This window comes from Botryllus schlosseri, chromosome 15, assembly GCF_051294905.1.
Source record: "Botryllus schlosseri isolate E-star chromosome 15, Bs_hap1, whole genome shotgun sequence".
Taxonomy (NCBI): Eukaryota; Metazoa; Chordata; class Ascidiacea; order Stolidobranchia; family Styelidae; genus Botryllus; species Botryllus schlosseri.
Window position 1 is genome coordinate 5,870,531 of NC_137250.1, and position 24,907 is coordinate 5,895,437.

The 24,907-nt window shown below is 40.8% G+C and overlaps 1 protein-coding gene across 1 annotated transcript in view; it reads right to left on the minus strand.

The window, feature by feature from the left end:
• Positions 1-24,676, minus strand: part of LOC145457534 (receptor-interacting serine/threonine-protein kinase 1-like) — a 47,841-nt gene extending 23,165 nt beyond the window's left edge. Inside the window, exons 1-10 of the mRNA XM_080335755.1 lie at positions 23,788-24,676; positions 14,374-14,602; positions 12,348-12,473; positions 12,027-12,102; positions 11,879-11,963; positions 11,764-11,813; positions 7,498-7,656; positions 7,338-7,432; positions 5,892-5,997; positions 5,654-5,788 (exon numbers count right to left, since the gene is read on the minus strand). Of these exons, the coding sequence (XP_080191881.1) occupies positions 5,654-5,788; positions 5,892-5,997; positions 7,338-7,432; positions 7,498-7,656; positions 11,764-11,813; positions 11,879-11,963; positions 12,027-12,102; positions 12,348-12,473; positions 14,374-14,602; positions 23,788-23,981 (1,255 nt within the window). The 5' untranslated portion in view covers positions 23,982-24,676. The remainder of the gene's footprint in view (positions 1-5,653; positions 5,789-5,891; positions 5,998-7,337; positions 7,433-7,497; positions 7,657-11,763; positions 11,814-11,878; positions 11,964-12,026; positions 12,103-12,347; positions 12,474-14,373; positions 14,603-23,787) is intronic.
• Between the last annotated feature and the right edge of the window lie 231 nt (positions 24,677-24,907).

The following is a 24,907-nucleotide window of genomic DNA, read 5'->3' on the forward strand; positions in this document are numbered from 1 at the left end:
GGAAATTCAAGCCAAAGAAGCCCACCAACGGAAGGAACACAAGATTCTGGAGTGGGACCAGATAATACGCAAATCACTCCGTCAAACAGTCAGGAGGCTCGCCACATCGCGGAAAGCCAAGGTGAGAGGTATAATTTCCTTGAGAATGCTAATATCTTTGCCCCATTAGGCTTGTATTTGAATCCTTTCCAGGGCCAGGGCCTTTCGGTGTGTTATTACTGTAAGGCCCCCGGGCATCAATCCCGGAATTGCGTTGCCAAGTTTATCCTTTTGTTAAACAATGAGATACTCACTAGAGATAGCGAATTGGGATGGATGATCCGTAAACGTGTACGACCGGTGCCGCAGCGTGTTAAGGAATCTGCTGAACGCAACTGGCGTCCGTTCCTTACTAACCATGGATTATTGACTACTTCAGATCTTGACCGGTATCTCATATCACATGATTCTCCCCCGTTAGCAGAAAGAACAAATCTATGTGAGGCCTATTATGATAGTAGACCTAACACCCGAGATAGAACCCACTGGCAAAACTGGGACCAATGGGGCCCCATGGGACCACCTGCGAATCCAATTCTAAATAACAGCCAGGTAAACTGGATAGCACCTTCATATAGACAAGAGCCGCGTCAATACGCCGCCTCTTACTGGACAGATGAGGAAATAGAACAAGGTTTACGCGTCTCAAAAAACGGCTGGGGGCGCTGATTGATCCGGTAAATCAGCTCCCTGACACAATATTACCCCAACATGTTAAAACTGTACATAATGCCTCGTTACCTTTGTTTACATTCCTTGATTCACCGGACAACCCCCTACAACCGTATTTCGCAGAATTATTCGGTGGGCAACTTTTATACCTAGTGGATACAAACACAGACACTAAATTTCTAGCCGATACTGGCAGTATCCCCAATTTGATTATGAAAAGCGTAGTAAAAAATAAATATCCGAGAAGCTGGGCTGAACGACAGCCACTTGATATGAAATTGCGCGGAATAGGAGGCTCGTCCCGAGTCGACTCTCTAGTAATAGTACCTCTTGACGGATTGCAAGTTCCATTTGCAACTGGTAAAGGAGTTCCTCTTAATATAGTGGGGCTAAAATGGATTGACAAAGTACAACAATTACCGAGTATAGATACTGAATTTAAAACTCCATCTACTGTTAATGAAGAATTGTCATTGGCAACACTACATAGTATGGCTTTACGCGATAAAAAGGAAGGAACCAGAATTGAAAACAGTCCTTGCAAAACTGTGACCAAGGATGGGTTGGTGAAAGCTGCAGAACAGACAAGCGTCGAGACGGCAAGGGCCGCTGATGCTGGCGTCGAAGTGGCAAGGGCCGCTGACGCATACGTTGGGTCGGTAAACACCGCTGACGTTACAATAGAAAATAGAGACTCTTTAGGTGCCGAGCAAGGAAGGCATGCTGACACCTGCCAAAATCGCGCCGAGCGAGGAAGTCCCGCTGACGCAAATGGAGTGCAAACTAATGAAGGAGGCTCCAATGATGAAGGCAAGATGAGCGTCGAGTTGGCAAGGGCCGCTGACGCAAACGTTGGGTCGGTTAACACCGCTGGCGTTACAAGAAATCAAAGAGACTCTTTAGGTGCCGAGCCAGGAAGTCCTGCTGACACCAGTCTAATTCGTGCCGAGCGAGGAAGTCCCGCTGACGCGAATAGGGGTCAAACTAATCAAGCAGACCCCGAGGATGTAGGCAAAGCTGCTTGTCCAGATGACGGTAAGGCATCAGTGCGGAATGATCCCACCACAACCGCCGTCATGCCTACTTCACTCAATAATAGTTCCAACGCAGCTACTACTCATTATCCGGATATGAGTCCGGATGTGACTAAAGAGGAGTCTGGAGATTTTAGGATGCAAGTCTCTCCAGAACAAGGGCCCCCGTCGGATCAAAGCTCCGGCGGCGTGACGTTAGGCGTGGGCACGCGCCGAGATCAGAGGTTAACACGAATAGGTAGGGAAGTCCCGCTGACGGAAAAAAACCTCGCCCTCTCCCCACCAACACCAGAACCCCGATTATCGCATAAGCTAAACAGAAGGATGAACGGTCTGGTAACCACGTACGTTCTACATGAGGGAACCAGTGCTGAGGTAAATACTGAACTTGAGGTCCTGCGCCCACAATCAATTGAGCTAGCAAAATTGCCATATACGCCCCTTGATTTGACTACGCCAGAAAATACCATTATCGCCGACAACGTGTGGTCAGAGGTCTATAAACCTTTTGCGACTGAGCTGGAAGATCTGCGATGCCATCTTAGCACGCCCCAATCTATGAAGTACAAGTGCGACAGCGAACTAAAAGACCCATCAACTAAACCATTTGTCTCTGGCCCCTCTAATTTGAAAGGGGAAAGCCATAGCAAGGATTTACAAGAAGCTGTAACCTTGTGGTCAGCAAATATGGTGTCATGCGTGATGAAGCCAATAACAATGAAGTACCAGGAGCACATAAAAGAACAGGGTCAGGCTGATGGGAAAAATACAATACCTATGGAGGCCTACATTTCACTCAGCACAAAGACGGCCGAAGAAAACTTACTTCTCTTACGATTTGGGTTTAAAATAAAGGAAGTGATTTATCTCAGCACGATGCAAGTATTCACGTCAAATGGATTGTACCGATCCTTTTGGATAGAAATGGCGGCAGGAGATGACGATCCCCGTGCTGCTAATCCGAAAAGGGAAGAAGTAACCCATATTTTGAGTGAATCTCAACAAGAAAGGGTGCAACGAAAAGTGATATACCATTACCGGCATGCATAGTGCCAAGACTCGACAAATGGATACCACCCATGGGAAAACATCCATGCGATTGTACAAGGAAAACTGAAATTAAATTTTGAAATGACCGAAATAAAAGACGTCTTGATAAGTTGCGATAGGGCTGTAGTCACGAGCTACGGTCTGGCCGCGGCACACCGACATACGAAAGGGTCGACTCCCCCCTACAAGGAGCACGGAGGTGACGGTATGCTATGTCACATGGCGACTGAATTGAACGCAAAAGTTTTCATGAATGAGGGGATCAAAAGGATGAACAGAAAGTTTGTTCATCCTAGCAAGTCAAAGACGACAAAGATGCTAGGCCGGAAGGTTGTTATCAGCGTGAATGCGGCGTACCTGAAGACTGAAGGGGTGAAATTGCTACAATCTCCAAATCCCGATGTTGTGATTGTGTTGAACTTTGAGGAATTTGGCTGCACAATGAATTCAAACGGACAAAATTTAAACCCAGTAATTAGATATATGCTGAATCAGCAGGAGTGCATTTATTACTAGAGAATAATTGATGAGGAAAAAAAGGATTCAAGTTAGAGTGCTTCACATGAAAGAAATCGATTTTTTCATGGGGAAACATGAAATGGGACGTGTTGCACATGTTCCGGGAAATCAGGTGTATAGTATATGTGTTCCGGGTAATCGATGCTACTTTTTTGGGGTGAGGGGGGGGGTTGCTGTATGATTCTTTATGCAGCTAGTCGTTAAATTTTTTTGAATGAATTCTGTCAATAATATTGGTTGTACCATATATTACTATATAGTTACTACTCTCCGCCCACATGATCAGAATTAGCGGTAGAGCTGGTAAAGGATGATGAATTCGAAAATACGGGGAGCGTAATTGTACATCGTTAAGTCATGTTCATGTCCTTCCGATAAGATTGCTTATCAGCCTTATGCCGGTGCGCACCCCGGAGCTTTATAAACACGGCACATCCAGTGGTTTGCAACCTTTTATGGTCGCGACTCCATCTCCAATTTGAAAATGTTCCGTGGCCCAGATCAAAATTTGACGAGCTGATTACTAAAAGAAGTCAGCACCTTTGCCCAGACTTACTCGCGGGCTATTTTGGAAGCTGATTACGTTCAACATGTTCGCGAACCCCAGAATAAAGGCAAACGACCCCCACGATTAGACTCATTCCAGTAAATGAAGGTTGGTTTTATTTATATTGTATTGCAGTTTTGGCGAGGGTGGTAGTCCCCATAATAAAATTAATGAAGGTGATATCAAATCGCGCGCAGCGCGAAGAAAATTGTCATGCATCAGCATAAATATTCCCCAGAATAATGTTTGTATGTTGATTTACGAAAAAATTATGAGGCTACGTCAAAATTCCGGACATTTGGCATATTTTAGAAATTCCTCCCGGACGCTACTTTGAACAGTCAAATTCCGGACATGTCCGGGAAATTCCGGACGTATGGCAACCCTAATATAGACTAGATATATTCAATTTAAATTCGATCGAATTAACTAAAGATTCGTGATGACATATTGTGGCAAGAAATCGGAGTTCACTACATAGGATTCATGGTCGTCTGTACCATATTTGCTATGTAGACAGCGATGTAGTGTTATAACGCCATCACCATCAAGCTGGTTGCCCGACGGTTGAGCATGCAACGCATTGAAGAAGGACAGTGGAGCATGGAAAGATTTAGCATCTGCATATGGATTACTTGAAGCAAACGTGAGAGTTAAAGCTCACCCATTGTTCATTCATCTTGATATATCCTGATCATCTTGATAGTTGAAGTGAACAGTGAGGGGGAAAGGGTCCACCAGGACATCAAAACAAAGAAAGAAAGATATCAGGGACGATGAGATAAATTTATTATGGCAGAGTATTTCTGGAATCTTTCGAAAGACTACACAAAATTGCTTATGAGTGAAAATCATACAATTAACAAGTTTATTTCAAGATAAATTATTGTTATTACATTACAACTGATTATTTTGAATTTACAATAGTTGGTTGACATAAAACTGATTGCATTAATACAATTGTCATTAGTTGTATTTAGGTAGATACGTACATATATAATTGGAGTTTATTTATGTACAATGTACATGATAACCGTGAAAATCTTCAACTCGGATAAATCTAATACCCCTGCATGTATTGTATATATAGTATTTTGTTTCAAAACAGTCGTCAATGTACAAAAATAACAGATAGATTGAAATTCTGAGCTTTATAATACGACTGAGCTCTCTTTTATCAGCCCATACAGTGAGAATGGGATATTTTAGCGAAGAAATTGGCCACATGGGTTTTTCCAAAACAAGAGTCAACAAGATCCTATTCGGAATCAGTGTCCTTCAGAACCCCTTCAACCCCTCCTACTTTGTCCGCCTAAAAATGAGTGTTGACCAGTGATATCCAACGCATTATGCAATCCAACATTCTGAGGGTGCAATATTGGGTACAGCGAGTACTTTGTGTCTGTCATTATGCAAATACCGTATTGAACTCGGTGGATTAAATTAGTCCAATACATACCGGTAAATAACGTGAAGGTGCCGTATTTGTCCTATTATAGAGAAATCTGTTTTATTGGACTAGTAAAATGAGTATTTTTGGGTTCTTGAATCCTACCTTGAGCCCTGTTTTGACCGCACAAAGACTTGTCCGAGCTACAACAAGGGTAATGATTCCTGCTGTTATGAATATTTATCAGAACATTGAGACAATATTGAGATGCGAATATTATGCCAGATTAAAACATTATCAACGACTCATGTTTCCTCATGAAGAGATGCGATTCACGAATCATAGGTTCCCCACCCCTGATGTAGATAGAACCACAAAAAGGCGTGGCATCGGTGTGTTTACCTTTCAGAGTTTTCTTATTCGCCGGCTGTGTATTCTGTTGCGCGATAACTCCTATGGTAATCACAGCTGTGATTACAACAAGGCTGAAAACGCCGATTCCCAGAACTCTCGCGATCGAACAGAAGTTCCTCAGCTCTGCGCAAAAATACTATACTATTCAAATGGCAGTTATAGACTTCTAGTTTACTGTATACCAGCATTAAAGTTGGCATTCTGTGTCTATGAACTTTTGGTTTACCTGACAAAAGTTTTCTAGACGCAAGCTCGCGAACGCCGCAACCGGTAGTCGGAGGAGGCGGTGATGAAGGAGGAGTCGGCGATGGAGTAAGTGGAGGTTGTGAGACCTGAACATAGAGTTCGAAGCCTTTCAAACGGGCTATATACGACTTACGATTCGATTGCAACTTGAGAATATAGCCTCTGCTAATTAAATCGCAAGTGACCAGCCTTCATTGCGATTGCAACTGCCTATAAAATCATACAATAAAGTTAACTTTCAATTATATTGCAGATTATGGTATATCTATGTCCTATGGCGTCATTCCCTTGTTGCATCACAATATATCTTTGCCCAACTATATCATTGACGACTTTTCGACCCCGGATATTTTGATTAGAGCTTCGACCAATTTTAATATGATATATAATGTTAAAGTCACTGTTTCCGCATTCAAGTTTAAATCTCGTTTGTTGCTGGGTCAGTGCTTTAAATTAAACTGTTACTTCTTGCGTTTCCAAATCCTAATTCCTAAAATAATGTAATCCGTGGATGGGATTAGCTGCCATCCTCGCTCACAAATGATGTTATGTCTAGCAATGAAAGATGAGGAAAAATGCCGACATTACACAAGATTTTGAGCACTAACTAGTTGTTTACTGAAGTTAGCCGTGAAGCGGGGGTGAGTACCGCGCAGATCCCCATGTTTATGGAATGTCATTTGAGTCGGCATTATGAGACAAAAATCACGCAGTGACTACAAACAATTGGCTGATGCAGTACTAGCGCAGCTAGGCTATTTTACCAAGCAACACGGAGCTAGGGATGCAACCTAATACCAACGCATCAACTGAGGAAAATATGTTCATAATGTAAGTGACAGTTTTCACCTCTGGGTTATGCTGATACTGCAAACTGCAAAATAATTGCACCGAATTCGTGTAGATAACTCGTTACCTGTAAACGATGACGAGTGTAGCTAAGATTTATGAGCACCAGTTTGGTCTTACAGTTGTTGCGGCTGCTTGTAGTTCAGGAGCAAAAAATGTATAGGCCTATATTAGATGAATCATTTTAACACAATACCATTTATCTTTAGGGACATTTCTATTATAGGGCGCGATATCGTTAAATTTTTATCCTTTTCGAAGGTTGTCTAACTAGCATAATATTGTTTCGCTTGCGCAATCTGATTAGGATATGCATTATCAAGTTACGTGTGATTGCGAGATCAGTTTACGGGCGTTCTGCTGTGAGCCTTATGCGGTCAATTATAGTATTCTTCGTCGTTACTACATAATACAAGCAGAGAGTAACAGCTTCTCAGCTTCGGGAAGGTGTGGTTTTATATTTATTACTGTCGATACGTCAGCGCCGAACGGTTATATGTACAAAAGGGTAATTAAAGTTATGATGGTCTATCTCAAAGAAGTCAAATCAAAGGCTGGTGCATATAGGCCTACTCACTCGATAAAAATCCTTCGCAATCATAACCGAATCTTCTACCTGCCTGTCAAAGTCTTCTATACTTCTTTGGATCTTCAGCATTGTGGTATCGAGAGCTGATATTAATATTTCATCACTTGCTACAAATATTTCAAATCATTGCGTCATTACAGCTACTTACCTTTAAAAGAAGGCCGTTTGGCCGGGATAGGTTCCCAGCACTTTACCATGAGTTCAGTTAAACGATATGGATACGCCTCTGATACTTTAGCGAGGTCCGGACGTGAGCAATTGTTGACAACGTGATACGCGAACAGCGGGTAGTTTCCTACTTTATGTTCTTGACAGCAATTTTACTCAGCTTCATAATAATAATATTATAATATCTATAGAGAAGGCCTAGCCATGGTACGACTGGCGGCCAAATACGGCCCGGAGCCCGACTCCGCGTGACAGGCTCGCGAAAAGTAGTTACTTAGAAGTATAAATAGAAACATACTTTTGAATATTATTGCGTGGACTTAAACCATAGGCTACGTGAAGTAAAACGGAAAAGCCTTTACTTTGAAGCATTTTTGTACTAAGTTTACCTATATTCCAGCAACTTTTTAGTAAATTTGCATCACGGACAGAATATTAATTCTCTGGGCAGCATAAACATGTCTCTGAGAGATCAAATCAGTGTCAATCAAATGCTGTTGCGCCGGCGACCAATATCGCTCGCAAATTCGAATACACATTGTTTTAGTGATCTACGGCGAGAAATGCCTTGGAGTTGACATTCAATATTACAAATTCAAATTGCAAACAACTATAGCTGGGCAAAATCGAGTACCTGAGTGATTCAATTCTGAATCACGTAATATGCTTTGAGTTGAGTAATCGAGTATCACTGATTATGACGTCATAGCAGAACGTAATATGTGAAAGTTTAAATGTGTACATTTTATGCCACCCCAAAGAATATAATGCAGGTTATCTATCACATTAAAGATACTTCAGTATTTTTTCGACCATATTAATTTTATTGCACTAGGTGACAATATTGCAGGACGATCATAGCTTCGGAAATCTGCTAGTTCCATGAACGTTCGCAGCTTTGTACTATATGTTTCATATGATACGATACGGTCAATCAAGGTTTCAAGGCTTCAACGGTGAAAATTACCGTCGAGAATATAATTCTCGTTGATGGCGAGGAGCGTATAATTCCAGTACTTCAAAAAAATCGTCTTTTACTACTCGGGACGAATCATCAAAATTTATACTCGATTCAGATTCGAGTACTCGAATCATTGTGCCCAGACCTACAAATAACACGATCGATGCAACTCAAGTTTCGCTCGCTCAAATAAGGCAACCAGCACGGCCGTGACTGCCGCTCCCCTCTTGGGGGTGTGAGCTCGAAGTGGGTCCGAAATAATTTCGCAAATCAGCATTAAATATAGATATAAACTATTTTGTGGGAAACTCCCGACAAATTCAAGATTTTCTTCGAGCCTCGCGTGATTTAAGGTATAATTGAATGTCTGTTTGTAATATGGGTACCCTCGGTGCCATAGAGAAAAGATCGCATCCTTAATATAAAAAATGGCGTTTCAACACAAGCCATTACCGTTTCACAACACACCAAGACTTCTGAAGTTTCGGCAACATGCGACTCCATGAACTGTGTTACCAACTAAAACCTTGGCCGGAAATAACCATTGTCGTGGTATATAGTTCTGCGCTCGCTATCTGACGTCACTACTTCCATCAGCTACTTTCATGTAAACCCAGAATCCCTATAACAAGGTAACGTGCTTGTCTGGAAATCGTGAAGTAGGTTAGCAGTTTGATTCATGATTCTATGAGGCCCAAGAACAACTTTTTTTGGGAGGGGGTTGACGAAGCACTGTTTCAGCCCTGGCAAACCAGCATGACTACTACCAGCATTACAGAGATATATGGTACACAAGGCGAATCCCATGCGGTAGTGTTTTCGAATTAGTGATACTATGGCGTCACACATTTCAATTGTGACGTAACATTTAATTGACATGTATGCCAGTTCGGGACTTACAATGAAAAATACTGGGCCGATATGTCTCTCCGAACCAAAAAGGTTCCCGTCCCGTTGTTGTTGTTGTTTATTGAACAGTATTTGGCACTTATCGCCTATTTGGTCATTTGTGCCCAGAACATGAATGTAGTAAAGTTCGTTAGTCTTTTTCACTTCCCTACGCTTCGTGGACGACTTCCAGTCTCGCACGCATTCAACATCTTTCACTCTCTCTTCCGTGCGTCCACTTCAGTATCTGTTGCTGTCGATTATTGAAAGCTCGACTTCACTTTATCCGTCTGGGCTTTTCGTACGACACCGCTCAAGCAGTGAGATCGGCGATGAGGAGCCCAGATAAACCTCCGACACATAGAAACATGGCAGAGCCGAGACTCGAACCAGCAACCATTGGTGTCGTGACTGCAGTGTTTTTTTTCAACTGCGCCACTCGCTTCCCCGGTTGCGTCCCGTAATATACAGGCAAGTCGCATGCGTAAACCAGATTCACAATAAATCGATATACCAAAGTAGGCCGTAACATTTACAGTAGCACAGGCGTTCCCAAACGTGGGGTCGCGACCCCAATCCAATGGGTTCGTTTGCTTACTCTCTGGGTTCACGGAGACGAAAATGAAATATCAATGACCACTAGAAGAATGTCAATTAGGCGGATACTAGCTGCGGCTAAAAGCTCAATATTTTAGTTCAAATAAAAGGAAAAACTAATGCAAACCCGGCGAACAAGGTATCAGATCAGTCGAAGCAGTAGCTAATGGTGATATGGCCATTAGTATAAAGATTAAAGTGTCGGAGGTTTACCTAGGTTCCTCAACGCCATCTCACCTGTGAAAGCGGCGTCTAATAAAAGCCTATAAAAGTGGGCCGTGCTATAAGTCGGCAGCTACGGAATAAAAATGAAGATAATCGGCCTGGTGTAAATGACCATAGTAGTCCACATACACCATGAATACCACAAACAAAACAAAAATAACGTGCCTAAAAGGACAGTTGTATTTTCCTTTCGGGTAAATTACAATTGACAGTGGGTTAACAATATAATGAGGACACACGTGATAATCATGCAAATAAACATGTAGTAAATAGCATACGAAATTGATAGGTTGGTTGGGATATGTAGTGTAACACTATTCGACACACCGATAGTACCACCGAATACGACAAAAATCACATCCCAGCCGATGACATGTCCTGCTAATCTGTAAAATCTGGCTTTTTTAACGTTACACCTGTTTTAGCATATTACCTTTGAAGCTTTATGGACAAAAGACATGAAATATATTTTCCGGTTTTTATAAGTGGTATTTGTATTTCACTTTCAATTCCGAGTATCATGCTTTGAGTACTAATTACTTTCAAATCTTTTGTCAACAGAACATACACGTTGAAGCCTAAAAGCAAGTGTAGCATAAAAGCAAATGCCTCTATTATCCGAAAATAAAGCTACACTATATATAAATATTGCGATCCACAATATGTGGTATTACCGTATACTAATCGCGCGAAGTGTTGGAACCGGATCCGATAAAACTTCTCCGTATTGCTCTTCGCGTAAACTTGGGGCCTTATAATATGGGGTAGGGCGCCATGCCATGATGTTTTCTAAAACGTGGTCTTCTAGTAAACATAGGGTTAGTATCGCATTTTCATATCAATACTATAATTTGCATCCCATGATGCGATAGAATCCTTCTTTTGTCGAAAATTGATACCTCCTGAGTCCTGGGATGCATCAACACGAACCAAGCTCTGTGCACCTTCCGTACAGCTCTATTTGCAGCTTTTGACTGTCCATGCGAATGAATAAATTCTGTTTTCAAAACTACTTACTTACTTGAGTAGATTTAAAGTCAGTCAATTCTACTTCTACTTCATATAGTTTTAGGTAGCTTGTGAATGAAGTACTTCTACTCGTACTTGAGTAGATTTTTTCGTTGCTACTTCTACTTCTACTTGAGTAGCTTTCTTGACTACTTTGACCACCTCTGAATATGGTTTAAACTTTTTCCTAAACCCATCACGAAATTTTCTGCTGATGATTTGAACCCTTTGGAAAATATATAATTGCCCTCCCCTGATTTAGAATAACTAGATACACAAGGGTGTTTTAAATAGCATTTAGTGGTACCAAACTTAAAATACAAAGACATAAAAGTCACACCGAGAATTTCAAACGTTGTCGGGTTACAGGGCAGATGCAGCTGAAAACAGTTTTTATAACACTGTTATCAGGGGACGTGATGTTTAAACGCATTTAGACGGGTAAATGTCGTAAACTAGATCTCGAATGAATAGCATCCTCGGAAGATTTTGAAAGCAGGTGGGCAAATTTAGATCACAATTGATTCCCATCCGAATCGAAGGCGTGGTATTTAGAGATACACATACCTTCATACGGTGGTAAATCAGTAAGTATTGTGTATTGAAGTATTCCAAATCTGTAAAATATTATTTTTAATGGCAGCGTAGCTTCCGTTTTTTTTTGCCGTAAGTGTATACTAACGAGTAGACATCACACTTTGTTGTCGGTTTATATTGAGGATCTTTAAGTCTTTCAGGAGAAATGAAACCAAGCGTACCAGCGATACCTTATACAAACAATATGAAATATATAAAGGTACTATTAGAGTAATTGTTGATTCATAACTTACCTTTGCTTGAATGCGTCGAGTTAGTTGTACGATCGTCAGTTAGGGTAGATATCCTGCTCAATCCAAAGTCGCATATCTGTGTGAAGTAACGGCAAGATGTTTTATACAAATCCGTTGATCTTCGAGTTAGCAGGAGTTACCCATAAGTCGCAAAATTACTAGACCATCATTTCCGCTGGCGACAAATCGGAATTGACGATACATTGATCAATTATGTACATCATTTAATAATCGGTGCGCTACATTTGCTAATTCAGCTCCACCAAAATGTAAAAATACGATCGTGGTAATAAGTTCTTTGCTGTTCATATTTTACCGCACCTTTGCATGCAGATCTTGATCAAGAAGAACATTTTCGGGCTTTAGATCGAGATGAAGAGTGTTGTTATACCCGCTACACCCAAAGAACTGCCGTGGTTTGTGTAAATACTTCATTGCGCTAACGATCTAAAGAATTAGCGGTTTGAAAATACTTGAAAGAATGAAGCGATACTATTGAGACCCTAAGCTGAACCTATGTGATCACCTTATTGTCAACATATGGGTTACAAGCCCAACTGCACGACATGGGTCGACTATGGAATTCCTTCCGAACCGTTGCAGGTTTTTTATCCAGACTCCTTCACGTCATCCGAACTGCGCAACCGATGTATTACAAAAGCGTACACCACAAATATAGGCCGCGCTAATGAAGGTCGGCAGCACAGGAATCACAAAAAGGATTTTTTATACCAGCCGTGTCCGTGGGCAGACTGCTTCATGCGCGAGCCTCATATCAAAAATTTTAGCTCTAACAGAGACACAATACGAAAATTCGAAAATATGAGTTTATGACGTCACAAGGAAATGCAAGCAATCAAATGAAGTTTATTATTGTGTGATGATCCCAGCGTGTATTCAAATTACACGCTGATGATACGGTGCGTATCCACGTGGGTGTTCGAAATCATGCTGATATGACGTTTAAGCCGCGCGGAGCAGTTTCTCCAGGTACTGATGAAAATTTGAGGAATATTTCAGCTCGGTAATCTAGAGACACTTTCTTGGCCAAGCTCTACAGTTATTGCTGGCATTTACAATACAAATAGAAGAGCCGTATTCACCATTGCATGCCTGAAAATGATTATGACTTGGATAGCGTAAGTAATTATCAAGTTCATTGTTGAACACAATGATTCGTAATTTATTGATGACCAGACTCCATTCGAGAGTTCAATTGCAAATTTTTACCCCTGCAGTGCTGTTTTCCCATATATTTTACAAGTCTTGTGCAAACAATAAGGAAAGAAACAACACGAAGACAAATACACATATTCTTACTACGCGATAAAAGCATCAATTTATAATCAGGTTCCACCTCTCTAGCCAAGTAGCGAAACGCATGTGTAATCATAACGGCAAGTTTTTGTTGCAGTCAAATCCGTGGAAAGTTGCATTTATTTTCACAAAAGTTTTAGCAAAAAGATGCATTCATTTTTCACAAAATTTGCACTAGAAATTTGCATTTATGGACGAATAAGTTCCTTGAAATTATTAGGGCAAGAGATACTCGAATCGATTCGTATCTAAGGCACTGTAGCAAAACTCAGTGTTGGCGACTTCAACAAAATCAATAGCCTGAGAAAATTGACCTACCGAAAATATAATGTTGTGCGGTCCAGCCTGAATTTACGTCAAATCAGAAAGGATCTCAAATTTAAACGACAGTGAAATAATATAGTGCCAAATATTTACCGTAAAAAGTTAGTTGCATGAAAAATCAAAAAACTTGCAGAAATTTGCTTGCAAAATCGAAAAAGTTGCAGAAAGTATCATGAAAAATCGATAAAGTTACAAAAAGTTACATTAACAAAAATGGTGTAAACTTGCAAAACGTTTCACTATAAGAATCCTCCAAACAGCTTAAAACACCATACAAAATAACTTTTGAGTATTTAGGGAGCTGTAAAAATAAGTTGCAAAAGTTGCAAAAACGTGCCCTGGTTGATCGTTAAAGAGCCGCAGTTTGCCCATCCTTGATATACACCTTGTCTAGGATGGCCAATGCATTCGAAGCACAAGATTACTACAGAAACATGCCCACTGAATTTTTCTCACTTGAAATTGTATTGGGTCTTGCAAATCAGGTTGTTATTCGTGGAGAAACCATACGTGTATAAGTAGGCTGTAGCCAACTATATTCGCTATAAAGCACGTGGGATAGTATAAACTACGACACAAATTGTGAGAAGAACGTTGCCCTGAAACTCAATTTCAACCCAACACTCAATTCGATTCACCAAACGGAGTCTTTTTAGCCGGGCTAACTTATTAGCCGGACACTTTGGAAAAACTGTGTTTAACTTACCTCTACAAGAATTCTAATTTTAATGAATGACAAATCCTTTTCGTTTTTCTCCGTCTTCTGTGTTTCGGTCCAAATGGTTCCGAAAAAGTCTGTGCAAGAGCCGTACGGGTGGTACTCCAAAACCAACCCATAACCTGCTGTAGTCTTGGCTGTGCCGTATGTCCGTATGATATTGTCGTGATGAAACGATGCTAAAATATCCGCCTCTGTTCTGAGATATTCTCTTTCCCTGAAATATTGTTAGTACTCCTATTTCAAACTACTTTCTACTACGCTTAATTCGGACACTTGCTTCCATTCATTTTTTGTCGAATGAAGCGGAGAAACGGTTTTGACCGAGTTAGGCGGAAAATCAAATGTTCGTTACATGATCATGCTTAAAGGGAACAGCGCATTGAAACTACTGTCAGTTGCGTGATTATTGAATTGCAGCTGCGCTTTACTACAGTAACCGGCACTGATCGCAAAACGCACATGAGTTATACCTTCAGGTTAGTTTTATTTTACATTAATGTATTTCGATAGCAACTGATTCAAGAATTAGTTTATACCAGAAAGGGGCAATAATTTTTACCCAGAAGGCCATAATTAGGGTTACCATTAATGTTCCCTCTAAGCTGCGCACAGTGCGCACGTGCTCAATTCCGCAGTGCTGACACGGTCTCTGCGCACAGAATACTAAGCTGTGCACGAAACATCTGACGTGATGACCTTTTTTTAGTCGTTACACACTGCTGTCTTAAGTTCTGCGCAGTGAGTTGGTGAGTGCGCGCAGACTCGTGGAAAATTAGAGGAAACATTGGTTACCATACGTCTTTCTTTACGCGTATTTGTCCTTCTTTTTCAGGAAACTGAAAATGTCCTTCGAGGACGCCTATATGTCCTCCTTGCTGGCAACCTGTCCTCCTTTACAGCTTTTACAGCTAGGGTGATGGACAAGGTGAACTGAAAATTGGCATAACTGACGTGAAATATATGATGCGGGCGTTGGAGTTCGAGTTCAGGCACTGTTGTGCGTGGCTGGGTTGTACGCCATTGCATCATAGATAGCACTGAGATGCAGCTAATCAATAATATAGTTCTTTGTTAAGCAAATAAAAGATAGAACAATACTAGAATGTTTCATGGAATGTATTTTAAATCACTCATTTACATTTTACGGAATAATTGATAACAGTTGCAGTGAAATGTGGATAAAAATAGAAAAAGTTGCAGTATAAAATTCCTTGAAACATCTTGAAACATCATGCTACATAAATTCTGAGTGTTTATGAAGCTCCCGGAAGCTGTAACTTGCCCTACTTATTAGACTATAGATAACTAATCTACCGTATGTTTGTTATCTATTCTATGACATTCAGATCACTGTGAAAGATTTCTGTACGTCTCTCCGGGACTCAAACCAGCGTTTCCGAGTTCAGTTGCGTTGCCACACTGCGCATCGTCGCTCCGATAATCACATCGAGGCTCGGAAATATATCCCGTTAAGCCTCCGCGTGGGCGGAAACCAGCAACGTAGGCCGTAGGCATCGGGCTGATATTAACCAGCGCGATGTCGGCATTAAAACCCCATGTGCGTACCCAGGAAGTTTCTCATATATAACTAGAAATCTCGTCCTTTTGAAATGCCAATTCACTAATTCGTATTATCGATGCTGCGTACTGCAAATTAGCGAGAATCATTTGTATGCGAAATGGGTCATCGATATCTCATGTGCAATAGGGCTGTTCTAAAATAACTTTTTCTCCCGGATTTCAGCCATTCACTGATTAAATTGTCAGGTTACCCTGAAAAACGCTGCACACCAAATTTGATTCAATTCTAACAATTATACGACTCCACAGATCCAATTAAAAATTTTAATTTATTGGGGAAAATTTAAAAAAAAATGTCACATTTTTCTGTCGACCCCACGAAATTGTTGAGCTGTCTTTAAAGACGATGCAAAACAAATTTGAGTCAATTCCAACTAGTAGAAGCAGAGTTATTCGAGTTTTTCGTTGATAATTCTCGGATTATCCTTGATCGTTCGCACAGTATGCCATGTCTATCGCACCATCATCACTGTTATAGAACCGTTCGTGTCAACGCAGCTACCCCCTCCCCTTCAAACAGGACACTGTGAATTGCGACCAAATTCGCATCGGCTGTGTGGAATATGGTGGATGCGACGTAGCAGAAACAGTTGAACATCAGTAGTGCAGAAGGTTCTAATACTATCACACATATTTCATCGAATTTTTCCAATTATTAATATTTTTAATACCGTATTTAACTTATTGTCTCACACGAACTCTTCGGCCTCAGTTGCGGAATTCTTGACATCTAGTGACATGTTTCTCTAGTATCAACGGCCAACGATCGCTATAAGTATCCCTATAACGTGCGATAATAATGATGATTAGAGCGATTTTTGTTACCTAAAAACGGAAGATTTTGACCTACACAATCAACATTTTGACCAAATTTTGACCTAACGTATACAAATCAAGTATTTTCCGCCACAATGTTAGAACTGTACCACTTCTCTTTGTTTCTGGTTGGAACTGTCTGTCCTTACAAAGTAGTTTGGCTCAAAAAAACTTTTTTGACTCAAAAACGGACAAATTTTTATATGAAAAAACTTTATTTTACCTAAATCTGGCCCTATGAAGAATTCCAGTAGTTACAGCACGTATTATAATGGAAATAATTGAAGTTTGTTGTAGTGCAACGAAAGATACTTTCCTACATTCTCGGGTAGAAAATGTCTGTCCTTAATAAGTAGCTTGTCTAGAATGGTGAAGGAACGTTCAACAGCAGCAGTAGCAGTTGTAGGCTGACAACACCGAAGTTGTGCGTACACTGCTATGGTGACAAAGCGAGTTGCTCAATTCTGACAATGGTGTCTACATCACAATTTTTCAACATGCGCTTTTTGATATAAGTACCATTCAACGCCCACGCAGTCTTGCGTCAGTTAGGATATCGCGGTACGTTGAGCATAACACATGTCAAACTATCTATTTGAATGTTTATGATTCACAATGAGCAGACAATGGGCCGTATACAACGGTAGGCTTATAGAGTAGCCTAGGCCAGTGCTCTTCAACCTTTTTCGACGTGGTACACCCTTTTAACGTTTGCTCAAAACTCGTACACCCCTGTTCGTTAGGGGTCTTCAGAAATGACTTTTTTCCTCAAATTGTACTGGCTACTTGATAAAATTGTTAGGTTACCTAACTTAAGCCTACACACCAAATTTGGCTCAATTCCAACCAGTAGCCGCATGGCCATGGAAGAAGAAAGTTTCTATTTATAATATAAAAATTAATAACGAAAAATGTGAAATTTTTCTGGTCACCCCATGAAAGTATTAGGTTGTCTATAAAAATGATGTTTCTCAAATTTGCTTCAATTCCAACCAGTAGAAGCGGAGTTTTTTCCGTCAAAAAATTTGGATTTGAATAAAATAGTATTTGGTCACAGAGTCTATTCGCAGCCAGTTAGACCGCCCGCTACGCAAATTGGAATTTATTTCGTGTCAGCCCCAAAACAGCATGACATTACGAACGATAATCAACCTAAATGTAACAGTATTGGGGAGAGAGTAGGTAAAGCTACTGCTGCAGAAGCGGTAATTCAGATCAGCGATGATAGCAGACGCACCAGCATACTGCGTATCAGGCCTGCCCCACACCACACACAGTCGATAGTAGCACATGGGCTGCAAGAGATGTCAGTAAACTCAGATCGTAATCGTATGCCGCTATACACAGCCTATTGTCGCTAATTTGCATCACTAATAACAAAATACTAAATTGCAAATGTATGGCGAAATATTGGACATGAAATCGGCATTTTAAAACAAAAGGGTTTCGATTTCAACATGGAAGCTCTTTCGATCCTGGCTGGCTACGTCACTTCATTTATGTGCATTGCGGTATTTATTAACGTCGGGTAGGAAGTACCGATTCATGAAGTCTGAGCTATCGCGGCGGTTTCCTCAAAAATCACTAAAAGACAAATGACTAGCTGAACACATGTTTGTTAACTGCATACTTTCCAACACCAAACGGAACCATTGGTCTATTGCCGACGGCTAAATGAATAGGAGAAATATTTGCTTATGACATCACCATCAAGCGGTGTACAGTATTACACTTTAGATAACATCGTACCATATTATGCTCATTAACCTGTGCGTCATTCTGTATTGACCCATAAACCTGTCTTTGTGATAGCTAGCCATCGGCTCATTGTAATTCGGATCTGGTACACCCCTGTACACCCCATCCGAGTGGTACACCATTTGCAAATTCTGGTGCACCCTAGGGTGTACGACAACCCCGGTTGAAGAGCACTGGCCTAGGCTACAAGCTGTAAAATGTTAAATGATAAGTTCACCGACAGCGCATAATCTATGATACAAAGGAAATAGCCTACAGGTTCCAAAAAATTTTTGACTTTTTTTACATGCCAAAATAAAAATCGCCCTAATGATAATTATAACAAGTGAATCGAACCACCACTTTACAAGATTGTGGTGTTGGCCAAATTTAAAGCGAGACATTGGAACTGAATTCAAATATAGATAATCAACCGTAACTAACCGTAATTGAAAGCTCTTTGCACACTGCATATCATAGAGCTACATTGCGTTTTGCCGCGTAAAAAGTAAATAATCATGTATCCTAAACGCTCTCAGTCACATTGCATCACAGTCACATTGCTTATCTAGCAGCGATAGCATTTTTAACGAACAAGGGTCTTTTGAGCTAAGATATTATTCGTCCGATTGGGAAGCCAGGATAACCATGCTTCTTAATGGATTGATGGACTTAAATGATTTGTTGTTAAAATTACAGCCATGCTTCGTTACGTCTAACTGCCACATTATCTCGTATTCTACGATAATAATTGCGATCGGGTAGCCGGGATCAACAAGAACAGCATGTGTGGCACCATCACATTCATCGCTAATGTTCGGGCCAGTATCTCCAAAACTGAATGATTCATGAACTATTATGTTAATTGGTTTTGGGCAATATTACATCAAGTCGAAATGGAAAACGGAGCACAAGATCGCCTCATACAAGTCGGATATTAGTTATTACTGTCAATCAAATCGCTTCGACAACAATGTTTTTATTGCTGTTTATTCGACCCGAAACGCCTGATTTGATCCACACATCAAGATTAATGCGATACGATTTTGAATTAGTGATTCGATTTTTCTGTCCCTACTAACGACGATTGGAGATATTCTAGAATTAGTTCAAACTCTCCAACTACATTATTATGATAGGTTCTACTGAATCAAGTGCATTTCCACATTTTGATGTCTCACCCCTGTCTGCCACTTATAGAGGTTATGCGGAGTCATACGAGATACGAGACGACCGCGTGCCCGTAGAACTATGTGATGTGTACGGTACAATGTGCCAGTTTCGGGATGACTGGAGTCGAACTTGAGTCAACTTTTTCGTATGACTTGGCATGACTCGTATCACTTTGCAAAAATGACTTGACTTTTGAATCGGCGCTTCCGAAATGTTGATTGACTCGTTACTCGGATCAGAATTTACGAGTCGATTTCAAGACATCAAGTAAACGGTGTCGATTAAATCACTGTATCTTGTGTATGTTCGGATTGTTTGCGATACGCATATGCCACTTGTGAGAGCAACCAGTCATTCACCGTTGTACGTTTCACTGATCGTCCATTGTTACATCAAAAATAAATTGACCGCAAACGAAATGATCACAATAGCAACATATCTGTTTTTAGACGGCTCAGTTCCATTTCGCAGTGCTCACCTTTACTAACCCACTTGTATGATTTAAATCGAACGAATATAGTTTATGCGTTTATATTCTCACGGAAGTTTGGATGGGTAGTGCATTGCTCCAGATCAATTTGTTTTCAACTTCTCCAATCTTCGTATGAGATCTTCAATTTTGGCTGATAAATAATGACAGACCGTACCATGTAGCTATACAATGCAACTATAGATTACTAAACTACGAATAGGATACGCAACTCCTGGTGGTTACGCTTGGGCAAGCAGCATCACGTATTACTGAGCAATCTAAAAGTAGCGTAATTGGTAGTGCGGTAGCTGGCGACTAGAGCGCTGGAATTTAGTATAATTGGTCTTAATCAAAAGCTAGTGTCGCACTGATTCTGGAAATACAGATTAAAATCTTGTCAGGACAATGGAACCACCCCTAAACAGCCCGCTAAGTCTGAAAATCGGCATTGTTTCAACGATGACTGCGGCGCGACACAATGAACATAACAATTAAAGGCCAATTTCGTCAAGCGATTGTTCGGAACAATGCTGAATTTCAGACTTTGAGGTGGTTCCATTGCTTTGACAACCTTTTTATTTGTATTGTCGGAATAAGTGCAACACTAGCTTTCGATTAAGACCAGTTTTATTAATTTTCAACGCTCTGGTTGCTAGTTATGGCAGTACCAATTATGCTGCTTTTATATTGCTCAGCAATAAGTGTAACTGCTTGCCCGGGCGTAACGACGGGTTTTGCGGGAGTTGCGTATCCATCCGTAGGTTAGTAATCTATAGTGTCGGCTGTGTCGAGCCTGGAGCAAATAGGTAGCTAATGATGGTTGTGCTGCTGTACCAATAGTGAACCGGCGACTCTCAGTCTTTAGTTTGGCGACTTCTTAACCCCACAGGTTAACTCGGTGCGGATGTATTGCAGAAAAATAAGGTACGTCTGGTAGCGTGAAGAAATGAGTCTGGCTATATACGAAAGAGATCGGGTGTTTACACCCGAGCGATACGGAAAATTATTGTGTGGTTTGCGAGAAAAAGGTAAGGCTTGCACAATGCGCGAAATGATAGCGAAGCTTGCACAATGCGCAAGGGGTAACCGATCTTACGCAATACGCCACCAAAGGATTATGATCATCTAAGCTGCGCACGTGCGCAAATGCGCAGAGCTGACGCGGTCTCTGCGCACAAAAAATCGAAGTTGCGCAAAAAAAAATATGAAGTGATGACTTTTTTTTAGTCGTTACGCACTGTTGTCCAAGAGTCTGCGCAGTGAATTGGTGAGTGTGCGCAGACTCGTCAAAAATTAGAGGGAACATTGATTATGATGCTCATACAGCATCACGCGACAAAGGATTGCGAAGCTGAGTATAGTTGCCATGATATTGTGCAATTGTATGCGGGCCACATGGTAATCCGCCTACTACGAGCACAGTATATGCCCCTCATAACAGTAGGGTTACCATATTGTAGAAATCTGAAAAGAGGACGCTTTTTCAGGATTTTCGACTTGCAAAACCGGAGGAAAATCCTGAAAAAATGGTAGATTTTTCCCACTTCGTGGTCGGTTGACTAAGTCAGGTCAACTTTTTCGCTCAGTGCTCTAAATACAGCTTTTCTTTCACATTATCAGGTGGTTGACTTGAAAAAAGATAAACTTTCCGGCTCAGGTCCAGAAATACCCGCCGGAGTGTACTTCGGTGCTGATTTACGGCATCTCAGTCGAATTTGGCTGACCGAAATTCTCAAAAAAGAGGACAAAATCCCCAAAAAGAGGATAAAAAGGCGTCCTCCGAAGACGAATTCAAAAAAGTCAGAAATGAGGACAAATCCTCTTGAAATAGGACGTATGGTAACCCTACGTAACAGACACCTGGCGTTAACTAGGGACATTGCATTATAACAGAGGTCTCAAACTCAAATGTTCCCGCGGGTCAATTTCCTAGTTTTTGATGACGCCGCGGGCCGCAGCATCAATAATAGGGATATTCAATGCATAATTTCCAAGTAGGCCTTATTTGACGGGACCTTGCAGACAGGCATTCCACAAACATCGCGGAAATGTAATTTACTATTGAACTATTGCCGTTCAAATATAGCCGTGAAGTAGGCTTACCATATTTTGGAAATCTAAAAAGAGGACACGTTTTCAGAAATTTGAAACTTACAAAACCGGAGAAGAATTCTCAAAAATCGGTGAGTTTTTCCCACTTTGTGATCGGTTGACTAAAAAAAAAGAAAAAAAAAGAAAAAGGTCAACTTTCCGCTGAGAGCTCAAAATATCGTTTTTCTCTCCACATTGCTAGGTGGTCGACTAAAAAATAAAATAAAATAAAAAGCCGGAGCGTCACTTCTGTGCTAATTTACGGCATATCACTAGCATTTTGCTCTAGCTGTGACCTAAATTTTCTAAAAAGAGGACAAAATCTCAAAAAAAGATGACGAAAGGGCGTCCTCCGAGGACACTTTCAAAAAAGTTAAAAAAGAGGACAAATCCTCTTAAAAGAGGACGTATGGTAACCCTACGTAAAGTGGCCTTTGGTCAAATGGAAAATGTGACGTAATTCAAATGCAGTGAACCGTTCATTGTCGCCGTGTCCACACCATATAGGACACTATGCTTTTATCATCATGAATTAGAAATGTGACGTAATAGCTGATCTTCTGCCGCATGGTAGCTTTTAAAAGTGATGTGATAGTGAAGTTTGTAGAGATTTCAGTGATTTGTATAGTAGTTTTAGTGTGAACTTTAAGTTCTTATATCTCAAAAATATATGGCACTTGAATATATTATTCAATAGTTGGAATTCCCAAATGCCGTTGCGGGCCGCACAAAATGCTCTGGCGGACCGCGTGTTTGAGACCTCTGCATTAGAAGGACCAGCGGTCTGCTGCAACAGTAACTCACGTATTATATTAGTAGTTCTACGATTGCGTGACTGATAAAACGCCTTTTCGCATGTATATTTAACTTCGTGTTCGTTCTTTGATTCAAGACAAATGATAATTAATCTGTCTTTTACGCAGCTACTAAAATGCATTAAATGTGAACCATCACTTTCGGAAAATCTCTCACTTAGAAAATTCAATTTGACTTGAATCTGACTCGGCTTGACTCGAGTCACTTTAAAAAAGAAAGTGATTTGACTCGATTCGAGTCACTTCCGAAAATTGATTGGCTTGACTTGACTTGAGTCAATATGTGCAATGACCCGAGGTGACTCGTGAATTGAAGGTAGTGACTGCAATGTTCGTACTGCTGAGTAATCAGGTATAACCAGTAACCACATGCTCTCAATAACCAAGCGCATTTTGATAGTCGGTGTGATTTATGCGAACGATATCAAATCTTTCGATTTGCTTTTGAGTTTGGCTGGTATCGGTTTGCTATGCTCTGATAAATCGCGCAGTGAAGTATATCAAGATTCTGAATTCGATTGTAAATGTGTCGGATGCTCGGAAAAAACTACTTTGTTCATTTGGTATGACACAGATGCCCCTCTAGCACAAAACCAAAGGCGATGGCGACCCCAAGCGTTACGGAACCGACGGCATTGTTATCCAGAGATTTATGCATATTTTATGGAATGAAAACTCGTGATATTACCCCTTCCAATACAACAACGAGCTTACCTCTCCGATATGTGTTTCCGTATTATTGTCTTCACCGCTACGTGCAACGGGGAGTCGTCCTTGTACGAACGGTACAAATCCACATTTGACATCCCTCCATTGCCGATTTTCCTGATGTATTCCAAATCGTCTGGGCTAAACAAAACTGACGGAAGTGAAGGCAGGATCTCGTATCCACCCTTATTTTCTGGCATGCTCGCGATCAATAATGGCAATCTAACGTGATGCAATCATTGATGAAGGCTACTAAATTGCACAATAACAAGGACTACAATCCCTCTGAAGCTACCAATGTAAACAGATATGCTCTCTTGAAAGAGTGAGTCATTTCCTACATTGTTGTACGTGCATAAAACAGTAACACTACCCAAACACAATTTGAATTCAGGTCTTACGCTTCTCGCTGTTGTTCCTTGCGACTAACCTGACTTCTGTTATTTGTGCAAAAACGTATTCCGCAACGGCGTCGGTAGTTAGATATAATAGAACCGGGGGATATCACTGCTCCAGTGACGAGATATCGCAGTGGTATAATCTGCAGCTGCAACACCAATGGGTTGCGGGTTCGAGACCGACCGAGGACGACTTCAGAATTCGAACCAAAGTGTTAGAGGTTTATGTAGGCTCCTCCTCGTCGTCCCATCCGTACCAGCGGCAGTGTTGGGATCAAGTCACTACCTTCGAGTCACGAGTCATCTCGAGTCATTGCACATTTTGACTCGAGTCAACTCAAGTCAATCGATTTTCAAAGGTGACTCGAGTCAAGTCAAGTCACTTGTTTTTTGGAGTTGACTCGAGTCAAGTCGAGTCAAGTCAAGTCTAGTCACGAGTCAAGTCATGATTCAAGTCGAATTGAATTTTCGAAGTATGAGTGATGATGCAAAGTCATTACATTTTGTTAACTGGGTGAAGGGCAGATTGATTGACCTTTTATCTTGAATCAAATAGCGAATATAAAGTTAAATTTTATACATGCAAGAAGATGTTGTATGAATCACGCACACGAAGAACTGCTAATAAAATACGTAACTGTATAGCTACATGTTAGAGTCTGTTATTATCAGCCGATCTAGAGGACCGAATACGAAGCCGTGACAAGTTCATCAAATTAGTTCGAGTA